Raw genomic sequence first — 14,877 nt, 5'->3', positions numbered from 1 at the left:
TTTTTTTTTTACTGTTACTGCTGCTGTCTGGAACTATTCACGTATAATTCTGTGGGCAGATAAGAAAGAACATTTTTCTATTTTAAATACAGCTGATTTGTTTGTTAATCAGAAAGAAATAACAGTTGCTGCCCCGAACGCTTATCATTGGCCGCGATGACCCAGCCCCAAGCTGTGCGCGAATCGCCTGCAAACAAGTTTCACACACACACACACACACATACACGTGTATACTATGTTAAGCATTCCCCACGGCGATTATGCATTCAAAACAATAATAATATTTACTGCATTACATAATAACGCTAGTGCTATCATAAATTTGGCTACTATTGAAAAATCCATAAGTCTTATCGGGCGTTTGCCGGGTGCACAGCTGAGTTCAGCACAAACAAAAAACAAAAAAAATAAAAAGAATTCGTTCCAGACTCGTCAACTGGAGAACAGGTTGCGACACACACACACACACACGCTCACAGACATGGCAATTGTATGTGTGCGAGAGTGCGCGAGCATTTGAGTGCTTTTCAAGTTTTCCACGCGGGCGCCACCTACAAACACACACACACACACATATACATGCAGGCACACGCAAACGTACCGACACGCACGTCCAAGCGCCGCACTTCCTAACACTTTGGCAGTGAACTTTCGACTAAATCGAGCAGCAAGCGCTCCAAACACTGCTGCCGCTGCCAGCCGGCAGTTGGCCTCAATCAGCTGCAGCTCCAGAGAGCTTTTTATGCCCTCCGGGCGAGTGTCAGAACTGTGTCATGCCGTATGTGACACGAATTTAACTGGATTAGTCCATCGATTGGCTGACCACCAATAATAGCATACAAATAATAATTAAAGAATCATTTTATTTTCAACTATATTCAGTGGTGGTATATAGCATCATCTTACTTACACACTTTTAAGCGCTTAGCTAAAGAGCATCTACTGTTCGGCATGCTAACAAAACTTTCCATTCGTTCCTCTTTCTTTCTTTTGCTTTCGTATTTACCTTCCGTTTGTTTAAACTTTTTCGTGCTGCGCAGTGTTGAATGACGGCGTCGACATTGATGAGAGAGAGCTTTGCTCTCTGCGCAGTCCATTAACAGTTAGGCTTTGCACATTTGTAAAGCTTTTAAGTCAGCCTGTTGTAGCCTTACCAATATTTGAATTAATTTCAAGTTTATTTACGCGCACCCATCGTGGACGTGTGCGTGTATGTGTGCGCGTACTTGTGCGTGTACGTGTGCGTGTACGTGTGCGTGTATTTGTGTATGTAGGAGTAGATACTTATAGTTCAATTAACATTTGCAAGGCAATCTATGTTTATTTTTCGATTCCTGCTATGTATATCCCTTTCTTTTTGAACAGACTTTCTCGTTACTGAGAAATGTATTCATGTTTCCATTAAAGTTGCATTAATTATTATTAATATCTAATTATTGAAAACTCTTTTCGGTTGCGTGTGTATATTCATTTATTTTTTAAATCCATTAATAGACTAAACATAACATCAACAGTTGTGTATATTAGCAATAGTTATCATGTTACTTTCTTCGTTAATTTCCGATTGTTATTAATTATTAAATATTTGTCATATAAATAAATATGTATTATGCATATTTGAAGTATCTCTTAAATGTTTGCAAACAATTATAGTCATAGTTAACACAAATGATAGATATAAATACAAGTATGTCTGTATGTGTATTAGCATAGATGACATTTATTGTACATTCTTGTAGGTATATGTATGTATATGTATGTATATACGTATGTACATATATACGATATAAAGCGTGTGTGACTGTTTGTAGGTATGTGTGTATGTGTGTGTGTGTGTGTGTGTGTGTGTGTGTGTGTGTGTGTGTGTTAGTGAACTTTTTTCACTTCAATATAATGATGTATAACTTTTAATATGCATACATCATTTAGTTACAATATTTGTACAAGAAAGTATCTTGTATACGAAATATAGGTATATTTGATTTTATTTGATTTTTAGTTGAAGATATTTAAAATAAATTGAATAAAACATTTCATAACTGGATAACGTTTCAACTGTTTGATAAAAATTGAAATTGAACAGCTAATTGAAATAGTTAATTGAAACATTTAACGTTCTGTCAACAATTTGAAGGATAGTTCTTGGTTTCTATGTCAGTTTGATGTTCGATGTAATAGCTATGCATACTCGTTTGTTTAGGTTGTATGTAAAATGCATCAACTAGCCTTTTGCTCTATTTACTCGAAACACTCGCAACGATTAACAGTTTTTTTTTATTTTAACATTGCACTCAGTATATAGTATATGTTCGCATGTATGTATGCATGTATGTATGTATGTATCTATGTATGTATGTATGTATCTATGTATGTATTGTATTCCTACTACGTATGTATATTTGTAGCTTGAGTGGGGAAGAACATTGTACTTGAGGAATGCCTATAGAAGTATATTATAGTATATATATATGTATATGTATGTCATGGCAGAAGGTATGTATGCATGTATGCATGTATGTAACATGTATTTGTATGCATGTAGGAGTTGACAATAGGCGATTGTTCGTACATTTATTGTTTTGGTTGAAATTTAATTCATAGGTATATATATTTGTTTTCAACTGTTTAAAGTTAGTTTTAGGGAAGTTTTCGTGATGGATCAGAGGAAATCAATTACTTGGATTTCAACTGAACGCTCTCTGTGTCATGCATATTCATAGGTATATACACTAAGTATGGCATATATATATATATATATATTGTATGTTTCTCAATGTTTTGTATAAATATGTTTATGTAACTAGATTGTGTTTTGAGCGCCTCCATTCATACCATTTAGCAGTGCATTGCTCACTATGTTAGTTGGTTTTGTATCTTTATGCTAAATAAATATGGTGTATGTATATATATATATTATGTGTACACGAGTATCTTTCGTCTTATACCTTGCTTGCAGCTAAATTATGATACTGATTCAGTTATGTTATGATTACCATTAGTTGGAATTCTAGCAAAGCATAAACCTAAATGTTGCACTAACAATGCCTAAAACTTGGCCGGGAACCAAGCATTTGTTGCATATAAAACTTAAATCAAGTGAAACATATTTTATAAAAATATTCAACATTATTACGGTATTCGTATATGGCCTAATAATATTAAATGCACCACCGTTAAACAGCCTACAAGCCATACAATTTTCATTTTGGCTTAAACATTTTCTGGCGCGAAGTGAAAGCAATTTGAAAAATGCCAAAATAGCATAAGGAAATAAAAAAACTTTGCGTATTCCTTCGAAAACTGTAGAATTGTGTTCATTAAGGAAATTAAAGTCTTAAAGTCCCGATCCTTGGGCTCTTGGCAAGGAATTAGAGAGTGAGAGAGAACATGGTATACCCCATTTCATATAAAATAGCCTAGAAACAATTGCTCAAGACTTTTAATTTAAAACAAGAGGTTCTAGTCGGGAGCTCCCGACTAGGGAATACCCTGAACCCTATTCTTCCAACAACAAATGCATATATATATTCTATTTTAGAAGCTATATGTCAAGTTTGGTGACTCTAGCTCTTATTATTTACCAAAATTGCCCAAAAAACAGGATAACGATATCGATTTTTATCGATTGCTTGGAAACGGAGCAAGTTATCGATTATCGGAAATAAACTCGATCTGCGCGGGAACTAGGAGCATCTACATCGAAAATTTAAGTCTCTAGCTCTTGTAGGTTCTGAGATCCTTGCGTTCATACATACGGACGGACGGACGGACGGACGGACGGACATGGCTAGATTGACTCGGCTATTGATGCTGATCAAGAATATATATACTTTATGGGGTCGGAGATGCTTCCTTCTGCCTGTTACATACATTTGGATTTTGCACAAATACAATATACCCTTATACCCATTTTTAATGGGCTCAGGGTATAAAAAGGTTTCCTTTTTTATTTTTATTATTCCGAAATGTTCTCAACCACGTAGCCAAGTGTTTTCTCTTGTTTCTTGTGCTGTTAAACGGCAGTTTTTAGTTTTAAATTATATTTTTAACAAATGAAATATGTCAAATTTAACATATGAGCCTAAAGTATATTATTATTTTATTGCGTGCTTTGGTTAACTATTATTTTTGATTTGTTGTATTTTCTCATATATATATATATTTTGTAACTTTTTTGTATATGTATATATTTATAACAAAAACTAAAATTACAAATCATATAATTTATTATATTGTTAAAAACTGCACAAATGTGTATAAATATGCGTACGTAATTTGCACCAAAAATTGACTATAAATTTACACTAATCGAATTATTTAATTTGTATACATATAGAATTAATATATGTATATATATATATTTACAGTAAAAAAATTGACGCCATTAATTGCTATAAGTTGAAATATGTGCATTAAATTGTTTAATACAATTGTTGCATGTGATTAAATTTGGTTTTTTTTTTGTGTTTTTTTTTAAATTATGGTCGTATGCTGTGAAACTCAGGACGTTCATTGTTTAACATTGTAAATATATTTAATTGTAAAAAAAATATGCTCGTTAATCCATTTAAAAATATCTACATAAATATCCCTTTATTTTCAACTATTCTTGCATTATTTATGTATGTGCATGCATAATTAAACCAAAATATCAATTATGAATGCGCTAGTCAGGTTGGCTCGACTAGGCAATACCCTGTACCAAGCAAACGGGGATAACTTTTAAGCATCGTAATATCCATCAAGACATTTCAAACTAATCAAGCTCTATAATAGTGTTTGCGTATGATACAGAAATGATTGCATTTGAGATCGACAGCAGACGGACAGGATTCTTAGATATGCCCCATAAAGGTACAGAGTATACGATATATTCATATAACAACAAGTTGAACAAAATTCGTTGATCTTTTCTTAATTGGCTTTGTAATAAAATTCATTGCTACCACGTCTACTTACTCCGAGTTTCTTCCAGGTTCTTGCAGGTTCTCGCAGATTCTCCCAGATTCTCGCAGATTGTCCCAGTTCACAGGTCCAGAAGCAGCAGCAGGTAACAGCGTTAACGTTCAAAGTTCAAAGCATTTCAGTTAAATGAAAAACCAAACATTTTAACTCAAAAATCAATGCCTAACTTACAACATATATTAACGATGATTGTGTGTGTGGGGGTAGGGGGGAGATGTGTTTAGTTCATCTGAAATTTTGCGTTGTTCCTTTTCTGTTAGTTAGTTGTTGTTCCATAAAACCGTGACAACAAATATCATTGATTTGCCGTTTTGTTTATACTTGTACTTAATTTAATACAATTCTCCCTATCTACAGTGCTACATGCTTATAATTGTTGTTGTATATGGAGTTTGTCTTTTATAAATACACATGTGTGTATCTTTTTCTATTATTTTAATATATCGTAGATATATATATATATATATTCATTATTCGTTCTCGTTCATTTGGTGCATGTAAAAATCCATGTAAAATGCGCTTTGAGTAACCTTTACATTAATTATATATATGTGTGTGTATGCATTTATGTATATATCTATATATACATATATATATATTCATGTTCCTGTTGGTACACTTTTTGCTGCTGCGGCTAAGTACTGTATGTATAAGATTTCGTATGTTGGTATGTAGTATGTATGCCTGTACTTATAAATATGTATATGGTACTCGTAATTGGTGCTGGTGATGCGAATCTAGGTGCTGTCTGCTATTTAATCTGATCAGATGGTAGTCAGTTGTTTAGTAGGTGCCTGCAATGGAGGGGGAGAAGGAAGAGTTGAAAATTTTGAAGTAAATATCTGATGCCAGATGCTACTCACTGGGACACTCTGGTGGGTTCATGTAACCAAAGACGTTCATCTCGTAGAGCGCCGCCAGCGTTATGAAAAACAAATACCAGATCATCAGTATGATGCCCAAGCGCTTGTCCAGCTTCCAGCCATTCAGATGCGTCGACAATATCAAGAAGACAACGGTGGAGAAGAGCGAGAGCGTGGAATAGGCCAGACCTGCAAGCAGATTACGCAACGGATTAATCTAAATGCATTTCGTGAGCTCGTTGGCTAAAGCATTTAAGCCACATGCCAGGCATACCACAAAATTGAACAGCAAGCAGTTATTGGGAGTAGGGCCACATGTGTACATACCCTTGGATATAACATTGACGTGCGAGCCGGGCTTAATGATGGCCGTTTGTATGAACCATGGAAGACCTAAGCACACTAGTATATCAAAGACATTTGAGCCAATCGCATTCGATACGGCCATGTCGCCGTAGCCCTCTTTGATAACGGCTATTGAGCTTAGGGCATCCGGCACAGAAACGCCAGCAGCTACGAACGTCAGGCCCATCACAGTGTCCGGTATGGCCAGCGTGGAGCCAATCACCGTTATCATCCAGACCATGAAGTACGAGTAGAACGAGATCCAGACCATCGAGATCAGGAACGTGAATGGATACCAGTTGCGATACTGCAGCTGGCGGCAATCCGGCATTGTCTTCTTGCATAAAAAGTGTATCGGATAGACCACATACCAGGACACCAGTGCTGGCATGCCGCCCTCTGTGGGTCGCAGTAACGGATCGGGGCGTGGCTCACGTTGTTTATCCGTCGACTTGTAGTAATCCACGCCAGCCGGAGCTGCCGCAACCTGAGTCTTGGGCGCTGCTGGAGCCGTTTCGCCAGTTACCACAGGTTCCGGCTGATCCGCATGATAGCCCATATTCTCTTGCCCTTGTCCCTGGGTAAACTGACTCATGCCCCAATCGTCGACCGCCGGCGGTTGGCTGGCCTTAACACTGATGGCCGTTGGCTGCGACTGACTCTGCCCCTCCTCGCCCCAGGCGGCATTCGGATCCCAGCTGGCATTCGGATCATTGTAGCTCTGATAGTCGCCCTGTGTCGATGGCTGTGCCTGCTGCTGGGGACTCGTCTCCGATTCCTTCTGCTGTGTGCCCTGTGTGTACGAACTTTCGGGCACATTCTTGTAGGTGACCAAGGCCGATTGTTCCTCCTTGCTGGGCAGCTTGAACGGCAGATTTAAGCCTAACGCCCAGCGCTCCAGCTCCGTATTGAAATGCAGGGCAATGCAGTAAAGCACATAGCAGAGCAGCATAACCACAGATTCAGCCTGTAAAGGGAAAATAGTTCAATTGTGTATGATATTAATGAAATTTGATGGAGGAACTTTAAGGCTGAAAAGTGAAGGACTCGACTACAAAATCCTCTTTAGTCCTTGGTCAACAAAATATTTTGATAGGATAGGATAGGTCACGTTTAGAATTCTTAGAATTCTTTAAATCATTAAATACAGCCCAATTTTAATTCGAAAATGATTAGGCAGGAATTTATATCATGCAGATAAAGTCCTAAGTGCATAGATATAAAGTATTGGAGAAAACGCGCGCTTGGGTTGTCTCAAATTCCACCCGCAAGTGTGGAAAACGCGTGAAAAACGGTTATATGAAACTTTTTAGTTTACTATTCGAAAACTCAATTTCATAGATTTGTGTTGAAATTAATTTGAGCTCTATTTCACACTGGTTTCATTTATGATTTTTTCAACTTTGGGAGAATGTGGGAAGTGCACTATTTCTAATATTCACGGATGAGGGAAGATATTGGAAATGAGAGAAGATATTGACAAAAAACGATCAACTCATAATGCGTATGGTATTGAGAAAATATAATATTTATAAAAATCTCTTCTTTAGTTTGTCTTTTAATTAGACAGACATGGCTAAATGGACTCATCTTGATCGAGAATATATACCTTATATACCATAATCTATAGAGTCTAATGTTTCCATCTGTCTGTAACACAAACTTTCGCAAATTGCCTTTTTAGCCATTTTCAATTCACTCATAAAACTCTTTTGATAAAGATTATGGTTTCAAATGTAATTAAATATTATGTGTTAAGATTTCTAGAAAAGAATTAGTCTATATATTTAAATTAAAGTTTTATATATAGAAGCGTAATTGTGTGTGTATAGAGGCAAATAATGTTCCCATACTTATGCCGCCAAAAACTCTGTCTAGATTAAGTAAAACCTTCAATTTCTACTTGAAAAGTTTCTAATGGTCTTACAAGTATCAGAACTTACGCAAGAGATGACATCATTGAAGATGATTATCAGCATGACCAATATGGACACGCAGTAGAAGAAGCAATCACGGACGAGTGGCCACCAGTTCAGCTGGCAAACGGTGCCGGAGCACAGGGCGCAGACCGAGATGACAAACATGATGTTGAAGACCGCGGAGCCAATGACGCCACTGATGCCAATGTCGTCCTTGGCAAAGAACACGCCAATCACCACGGTGGCCAGCTCCGGAGCTGAGCTGCCGGCGGCCATGAATGTTGCGCCCGCCACGTCCGGCGACAGCTTGAGCTCTGCAAGGATTTGAGTAAATTAAATGCTTGCGGCAATATTTGGACGTAGCTCACCCTCGCACAGCCTGTCCAGGCTGGCCACAAAGTACTCATCGCACACAATGGCCAGGCCAAAGAACGTATAGATGGCCACCAGAATGTGTAGAATGAGTCCGCCATGCTGACGCGCCCATTTGTTCATCAACGGCTGCGGGAACTGCTCTATGGCCGGCGGCGTACAATTATCGCGACGCGGCCGCCAAGTGGGCACAGCGCCGTGCATGGGCGTGGCCGCGGTTGTGCCCGACTCCGCGTCACTTGCCTGGCAAAAGAAATGCGAATTAGCTGTCAAATCAAATGAAGAACAAAACTTGTGGCTCACTTCGCTGGTCAGAAAATAATTGGGCGTCGAACTCTCACTCTCGGGCATAACGTCGGCATCGGCCGCTTCGGGCAGGCTGCCAACGTCAAGGGGTATATCCGGCTTGTTGTCCTGGCCCCTGGCCGAGTAGATGCTCACGCAGTAATAGATCAGGAACAACAGGCCCATGTTCAACATGCGCGCGCGGCGGGATCGGTGGCGCACGATCTGCAAGGAAAGTGTTTTAGCTTTCGATTAACATTCACTTGCTCTGTAGCTTGCTGTTGTCGTTGTTGTTGTTGTTGCTGTTAATTAACAACAATTGCTGGAGGCGGCCAAGACGCCCGCCTAAGCACACAATGCGTGCCAAAGACAAAACTGCAAAGACTATGAGGCTTATATGCTTCACATAAATACACGTCGCAACGCTGGCAGCCATTTTCTCAGCTAAGCTCTTAGCTATACGCACGCACACCCACACACACGCACACACACACATAAGCACTCACAGCCACTTATGTACAGTATGTACTAAATGCCAGGTAAACTAGAAGTAAACATGCTGCGCTGAAGCAGGCTCGACAATCAGATACCCAATACTTGAAGTAAGCACTTTTAGATTGGGCCAAACTTATCAAATAATTTATATCACATTTTAATTTTCAAGCATTAAACATATTTTATCTACTAAAGGCATAAGCCTTCCATAAAGCCACCAAAATATTACTCAGATTGAAACCAGCGCAGTCAAGGGAAACATTTCATCATTTTGCAGTATATATTTATACTTGTATATATATATTTATTCAATTAAATGTTAAAGCTCAACTCCCAAAAGAGTGCAACACTTGTATGTATAAAACATTTGTTAGCTTTTTGCCACAAGCTACTTGTCAACACACTTTTTATTGAAACCTTATTTTCCTTTAATAACTTTCCCTTGTTCCTTATGTTGCCAAATAAATATTATATTTATGCTCATCTAACTATCTGCCTATCTATATATCTATCTACCCATCTAACTACCTATCTATCTATCTATCTATCTATCTGTCTATCCATCTATCTATCTATATATCTATCTATCTATCTATCCATCTATCTATCTACGCATCTATCTATCTACCTATCTATCTATCTATTTATCTGTCTATCTATCTACTCATCTAATAAAGTAGGAATATCCAAGCCGTTTCAAATCTTATTTTCAAATCGATTCGGTAAAGTTCTTTATTCACTTCGTTTCAATTCTTAAAAAATGGCCGAATTTGAAGACATTTTAACAATAAATAACAAAATATATTCTGATTTGGAGAAAACGCTCGCTATTAACCGCTTGGGTTGTAGGGAATTCCACCCGCAAGTGTGGAAAAAGCGTGAAAAAAGGCTGTACGAAACTTTTTAGTTTACCAGCCGAAATTTCAATTTCACAGATTTGTGTTGAAGTTAAGTTGATCGCTGTTTCACACTTTTTGGAAAATCCATCTCTTCTTAGTGGAAGTGGCTGTCAGAAATTTGGTTGGCGAAGTTGCGGGTTCTAATTCAGTTCCAAAGATCATTGTGAGAATTCATTTGAGACATGTTTTGATACTTTTTATCTTAGATTCGGGTCAATGTTCTCACTAAGCGATAAAAATGGGCGGAAAATATGGATTTCAAAATTTGGTTCTTTATTTGTTGGACTTTAAGCTAATTTTCAAAAATAAATTTGAAGCAAAACTTAAGAAGTGGAGTTCAACATAGTGCGTTTTTTACGGGCGACAAATAGGTGGAAACTTGATTGATAAACCTTAAAGCATAAACCTTGAGCCGGGCAAAGTTAGCCATATTATAGTCTATGGCCTGTTTAGTCTACAAATTATAACATATAGTAGCTATACCCACAGAGCATACCCAATGCTTTGTAAACATCTTGTGCTGGGTGTTTGAAGAGGGGCTTATATTAGCAAGTATATATATTATAATGTATGTACATAAGTTCACTGTTATGTTACGCTCGTGGCAAGCTTATTAAGTCTATTGCCACTGCATCTGCCTCAAGTTGGCTTTGCTACTGGCATCTAAAACTGGCAGCTGATTGACTTGAAATTGGATACATACCAGACCTGAGCTGGGCCCGAGTTGAAAGCAAATGGAAAACAATAATAAGTGCAACGACTGCAGTCGGTTAAATAGCCGGCTTTTGTGGCTAAAACACATTGGCCAGTTCTGGTCGTTGTCACGAGGCCTAACAATGCTAGACCCCATGGCTGTCGCAGCTCGTTTTTAGCTGGCATGAAATCTAATATTACTAAACCAGCTGCGGGTTTTGCTAGTAAACGAGTCGCAAGTTCTCAATAAGTGTCCATAGCCAACAAATACCTGGTTAGGCTTAAACTAACCCAAATGGGCATTAGGCATTAGTGCACATTGATGCTTGAAAGATTCTCAGACTAAACTATTGAACTTCGACTATGTTATATTAAAATAATATTAAATGTGATTTAAGGTAATTTAGCCAGGTCAGCTGTGAGATTCCCACCTAAAACAGGCTAAGCTCGATTTGTTTACTCAGGCAATTAAATAAGCACATATGCATACACACACATATATAAATGTATATGTAAATGTATATGTGTGTGTGTTCACTTTCAGAATCTGCGGCACATTTGCCAACTGATAAGCAGCGAATAAACAAAGCCAAAAGCAGACGCTGTTAAGAATTGGAACATTCCGAAAGCCGTCTGCCAACTGCCAACAAATGCTGCATACTTTTCAAGGCGCCATTCAACACGCACACACACACACACACACACACACACACACATACATATAGCTATACTCGTCCGTATGACATCATGTGCTTTCCTTCAAGTCTATTGACAAAATGCGCAAATCGTGACACAAACTACATAAGCGACAACAACAATAAATGTCTTTGAATAAATTTGTGTAGCATTACAGCCATTTGTTAGCTATTGACAACTGTTATTGTTGTTGTTGTTGTTGCAGTTGTTGTTGCTGCTGCTGCTGTTTGCTTTTGCGGGTCTGATAACAGCGCAAATTTGACGCAAATCGCAGAAGAGCTGAGTGCCAGAGTGCCAGAGTGCGAGAGAGCAAATGAAAGTTTTCACCACAAAAGACGAGCTCAAAATCAACTGCCGGGGTGAGTGTATCAAAAGGAGCAGCGACGTCGACGTCAACGTCTACGACAGCTGCGGCGTCTGGCTGACTACCTAACAAAGCCACCACACTACGTTGAACGGGTGGCTGGGCAGCCAGCTCCACAGGCAAAACACACAGCCACAGCGCGCCCGCCTTGTGGGCCATTCGGTCATGCCGCACAATATATCGATTTGTTGGACGTCCCGCCGCAGCCGCCGCCAGCTGCCCCTCAAGCTTTTACTCATACGCTGCTGCTGCTGCTGCTGCTGATGTGTGCGTGTGCGTATGCTTGTGTGTTAGTTACAGTTACAGTTAGAGCTGGCGTGGATGCTGCAGCCACATGCTATAAAAATAAATGGCTCTGCTAACTAACTGTGTGGGCAGGGGCTAGGGAAGTGAAGGGTTCCTCCGATGGCTGGCATTGTGGTTGCTGTTGGGCGTTCGGGCTTACATCATATTTTTCTTAAAGGCTTAAAACAAAAGATAGCAGAACAACCCACCGCACCGCACCGCACCCTACGCTACCCTACCACACTAAACAAAAAAAAAAAGCAAAAGTGATGTAGGCTCGGTTCTGGGCTTTGTGTTTGGGCCAGAAAACTTGCTAAATGACAGACAATTGAAGGCTGTGGCAAAAATGCAATTGACTTGGACTTGACTACTGTAAACAATTTGTACAAGGCATTTCCCATTCAAGCACACACACACACACACAGAGGAATTTCATAATCACATTTGGTTATAGTTACCATTTTTTCAGTAGTTTTAACGTTCAGATAAGCACTTTTAACTGTAAATTGAATTGAATAATCAGCTTTTGTTAAATAGCGTTCGCGTTCTTCTGTTACTTATTCGTAGCTTGCAATGTGGGTGTTGCGGAAAACAGATACAGAAGAAAACCGTTGCATTGGAAAACAGGCTAAGACATTGTTTTGGCCCTCACGGAGTGTCAGCAATCGCATTACTTGTGCTTCATTATCATTGCCACCTTTAGTATGAACTCGATTATTTAACAATAATTCATTTGAATATATTTTGCTTGGGCACCATGCAAAAGTTCGACGTGTGTGTGTGCTGTGTGTGTGTGTGTGTGTGTGTGGCTTGGATGTCACGGAGTGTATCGTGTGTGTCTGCGTGTTTGTGTGTGTGTGTGTGTGTGTGTATGAGTAGGTGTTTTATGCGATTCGAAACGCGCACGAGCTAGCAAAGCTTTGCTTTCGCCTGGCGAGACGGTTCAGCGCAAACTAACAGCAGAGCCCAACGTCGCAAAGTCTGCAACGAGCATGGCACGGCAGCTGCACTGTGAAAAATAAGTGCATCGTTCAAGAACATTTCAAATTCTTGGTGACAGCACAACAAGATCAAATACAACATGAATGTTTACTTAATCTAAAACTGTGAACAAAATTAACTTTGCTCAATGCAAAATTTTCGCAGCAGAGCACCGTTTTTTCTTCTCGGTGCACCAAAAAGTCAAAGTATTGGGGCCAAACTCACCACAGCCGAGAGGCGAGAGGAGACACGACTCACGAGTGCCAGCACAGGAAATGTGAAAGTGTGACGCTCGGGAAGTGCGAGACTGTGCGTGCGCGGTCTGACCGCTGCAGCGCCATCTATGGGCAGCTTATGGAGTCTTTAGCTTAAAAGCTGATTCAAATTGATTAGAACTCGCACGGTTATGAACAATAGAGATTCCGGAGCTCAGTTGATGCCTTGGCTGAAAAATGACATTAGAGCCAAACAATGGGCCGCGAGGCATTTATATTTGTTTGATTATTATTTATATGCGCCCTCGCCAGGCCGTAACGTCAAGTGTTGGCCGTGTTGGCTGTGCAAACAACAAACAAACGTTTGGGTTCGATGTCTCAGTTGTCGTTTGAAGTGCCGGCAAAGGACATCAATTGTCAGGATTTTGCCACATTATCCTTTACATTGCGGCCGACCCAACGGCCGGCTCCTCAGATGTGCAACGTGACATTGCTGCATGCGGCACGCTCAGATCTCGCCGCCTAGAGGCCTTGCAAAAACAATGCAGTACACTCGGCGCGTATAAAAAATCGCCAGGACAATGACGAATTTACCTGTTGACACCTTCCAAAATAGACAATTCTGCCAATTAATAATGGGAGACGTTACCTTCAGCTGCGCTCTGCCATTCAATTGTAACAGGTTCCAGTTTATGTCTCAATCTCAGTCCCACAAAAACTGGTAGCCAGCCGAGTGGATGGTGCAAAAGTTAAAGAAATTCTCGGAATTTCGGGTACAGCGGCTGCACCTCTTTGAGTTGACACTCCAGTAAAGTGGAATTATGACTTTGATTCACGAATCAGAAGTGTAAATGACGGAATTAGTTGTCTATTGTGAATTGGCGGCGATTTTGAATTCATTGTAGTAGGCCATGGGAAAACTGAAAATGTCGCGATTGGTAATTAAGTCAAAGCTGATTATCCGAAGTGTAAAAGCAGTATTAACAAGTAAGATGGCTCTACTCGACTGTGAGATACCCTGAACGTTCTTCTGTCAAAAACTTAAGTAGGCGCGTCCCACGGCATGACTTAATATACCCTTCTTACCCATGTCGACAAACGACAAAAGAGCCAAAAATCGTAGAAATCGGAGGGATGTGAAATTTTGACCTATGTCTATATAGTATAGTTAAGAGTACCTAAACATAAATTTTGACCAAGAATAATCTTTCCAGATTTAGATGCCAGCTTGATTTCGAGATCAAGCCATGAGCAAAGAGCCAAGCGTTATGGAAATCGGATGAGATTTGACCGAGTGATATAAGTGGGAAATTTTGATTCATGTCTATATAGGATAATAGCGGGTATACCCGGCCATGCTCAAATGATTTTCCATATATATACTTCGAAATGAAATGAAACGTCACCCACCAAATCTTTGGCCCCCATTTCATACAAAAGTTTTTCGCGATTTCTCCACGTATGCGGGTGGAATTTCCCGTGATCCCGTCTTAACGTGCG

The 14,877-nt window shown here is 39.5% G+C and overlaps 1 protein-coding gene across 2 annotated transcripts; it reads right to left on the bottom strand.

The window, feature by feature from the left end:
• Positions 1 to 7: 7 nt before the first annotated feature.
• On the bottom strand, positions 8 to 13,108 carry LOC115763998 (probable sodium/potassium/calcium exchanger CG1090). Of its 2 annotated transcripts, XM_030706818.1 has the most exons (9): positions 12,739 to 13,108; positions 12,640 to 12,680; positions 8,768 to 8,974; positions 8,461 to 8,707; positions 8,117 to 8,406; positions 6,156 to 7,140; positions 5,829 to 6,017; positions 4,960 to 5,759; positions 8 to 49 (listed from the first exon to the last, which is right to left on the bottom strand). In XM_030706818.1, exons 2-8 carry the CDS (start codon positions 12,640 to 12,642, stop codon positions 5,749 to 5,751), a joined length of 1,932 nt encoding a protein of 643 aa, XP_030562678.1. In that variant the 5' UTR covers positions 12,643 to 12,680; positions 12,739 to 13,108; the 3' UTR covers positions 8 to 49; positions 4,960 to 5,748. The 2 variants fall into 2 exon arrangements, with proteins under 2 accessions (XP_030562678.1, XP_030562677.1); XM_030706817.1 differs by having other exon boundaries at positions 12,640 to 13,108.
• Positions 13,109 to 14,877: the final 1,769 nt, after the last annotated feature.

Source organism: Drosophila novamexicana, unplaced genomic scaffold (assembly GCF_003285875.2).
Source record: "Drosophila novamexicana strain 15010-1031.04,08,12 unplaced genomic scaffold, DnovRS2.1 tig00000817-arrow-arrow-pilon, whole genome shotgun sequence".
NCBI classification, from domain to species: domain Eukaryota; kingdom Metazoa; phylum Arthropoda; class Insecta; order Diptera; family Drosophilidae; genus Drosophila; species Drosophila novamexicana.
The sequence above is the reverse complement of the archived record's forward strand: the minus strand, read 5'-3'. Positions and strand labels throughout refer to the sequence as shown.

Coding starts and splice junctions, on each gene's coding strand:
- LOC115763998 (XM_030706817.1), bottom strand. Junction 8,708..8,767: donor ATTATTTTCTGACCAGCGAA/GTGAGCCACAAG, acceptor TTCTTTTGCCAG/GCAAGTGACGCGGAGTCGGG. Junction 7,141..8,116: donor TCAATGATGTCATCTCTTGC/GTAAGTTCTGAT, acceptor TTCCCTTTACAG/GCTGAATCTGTGGTTATGCT.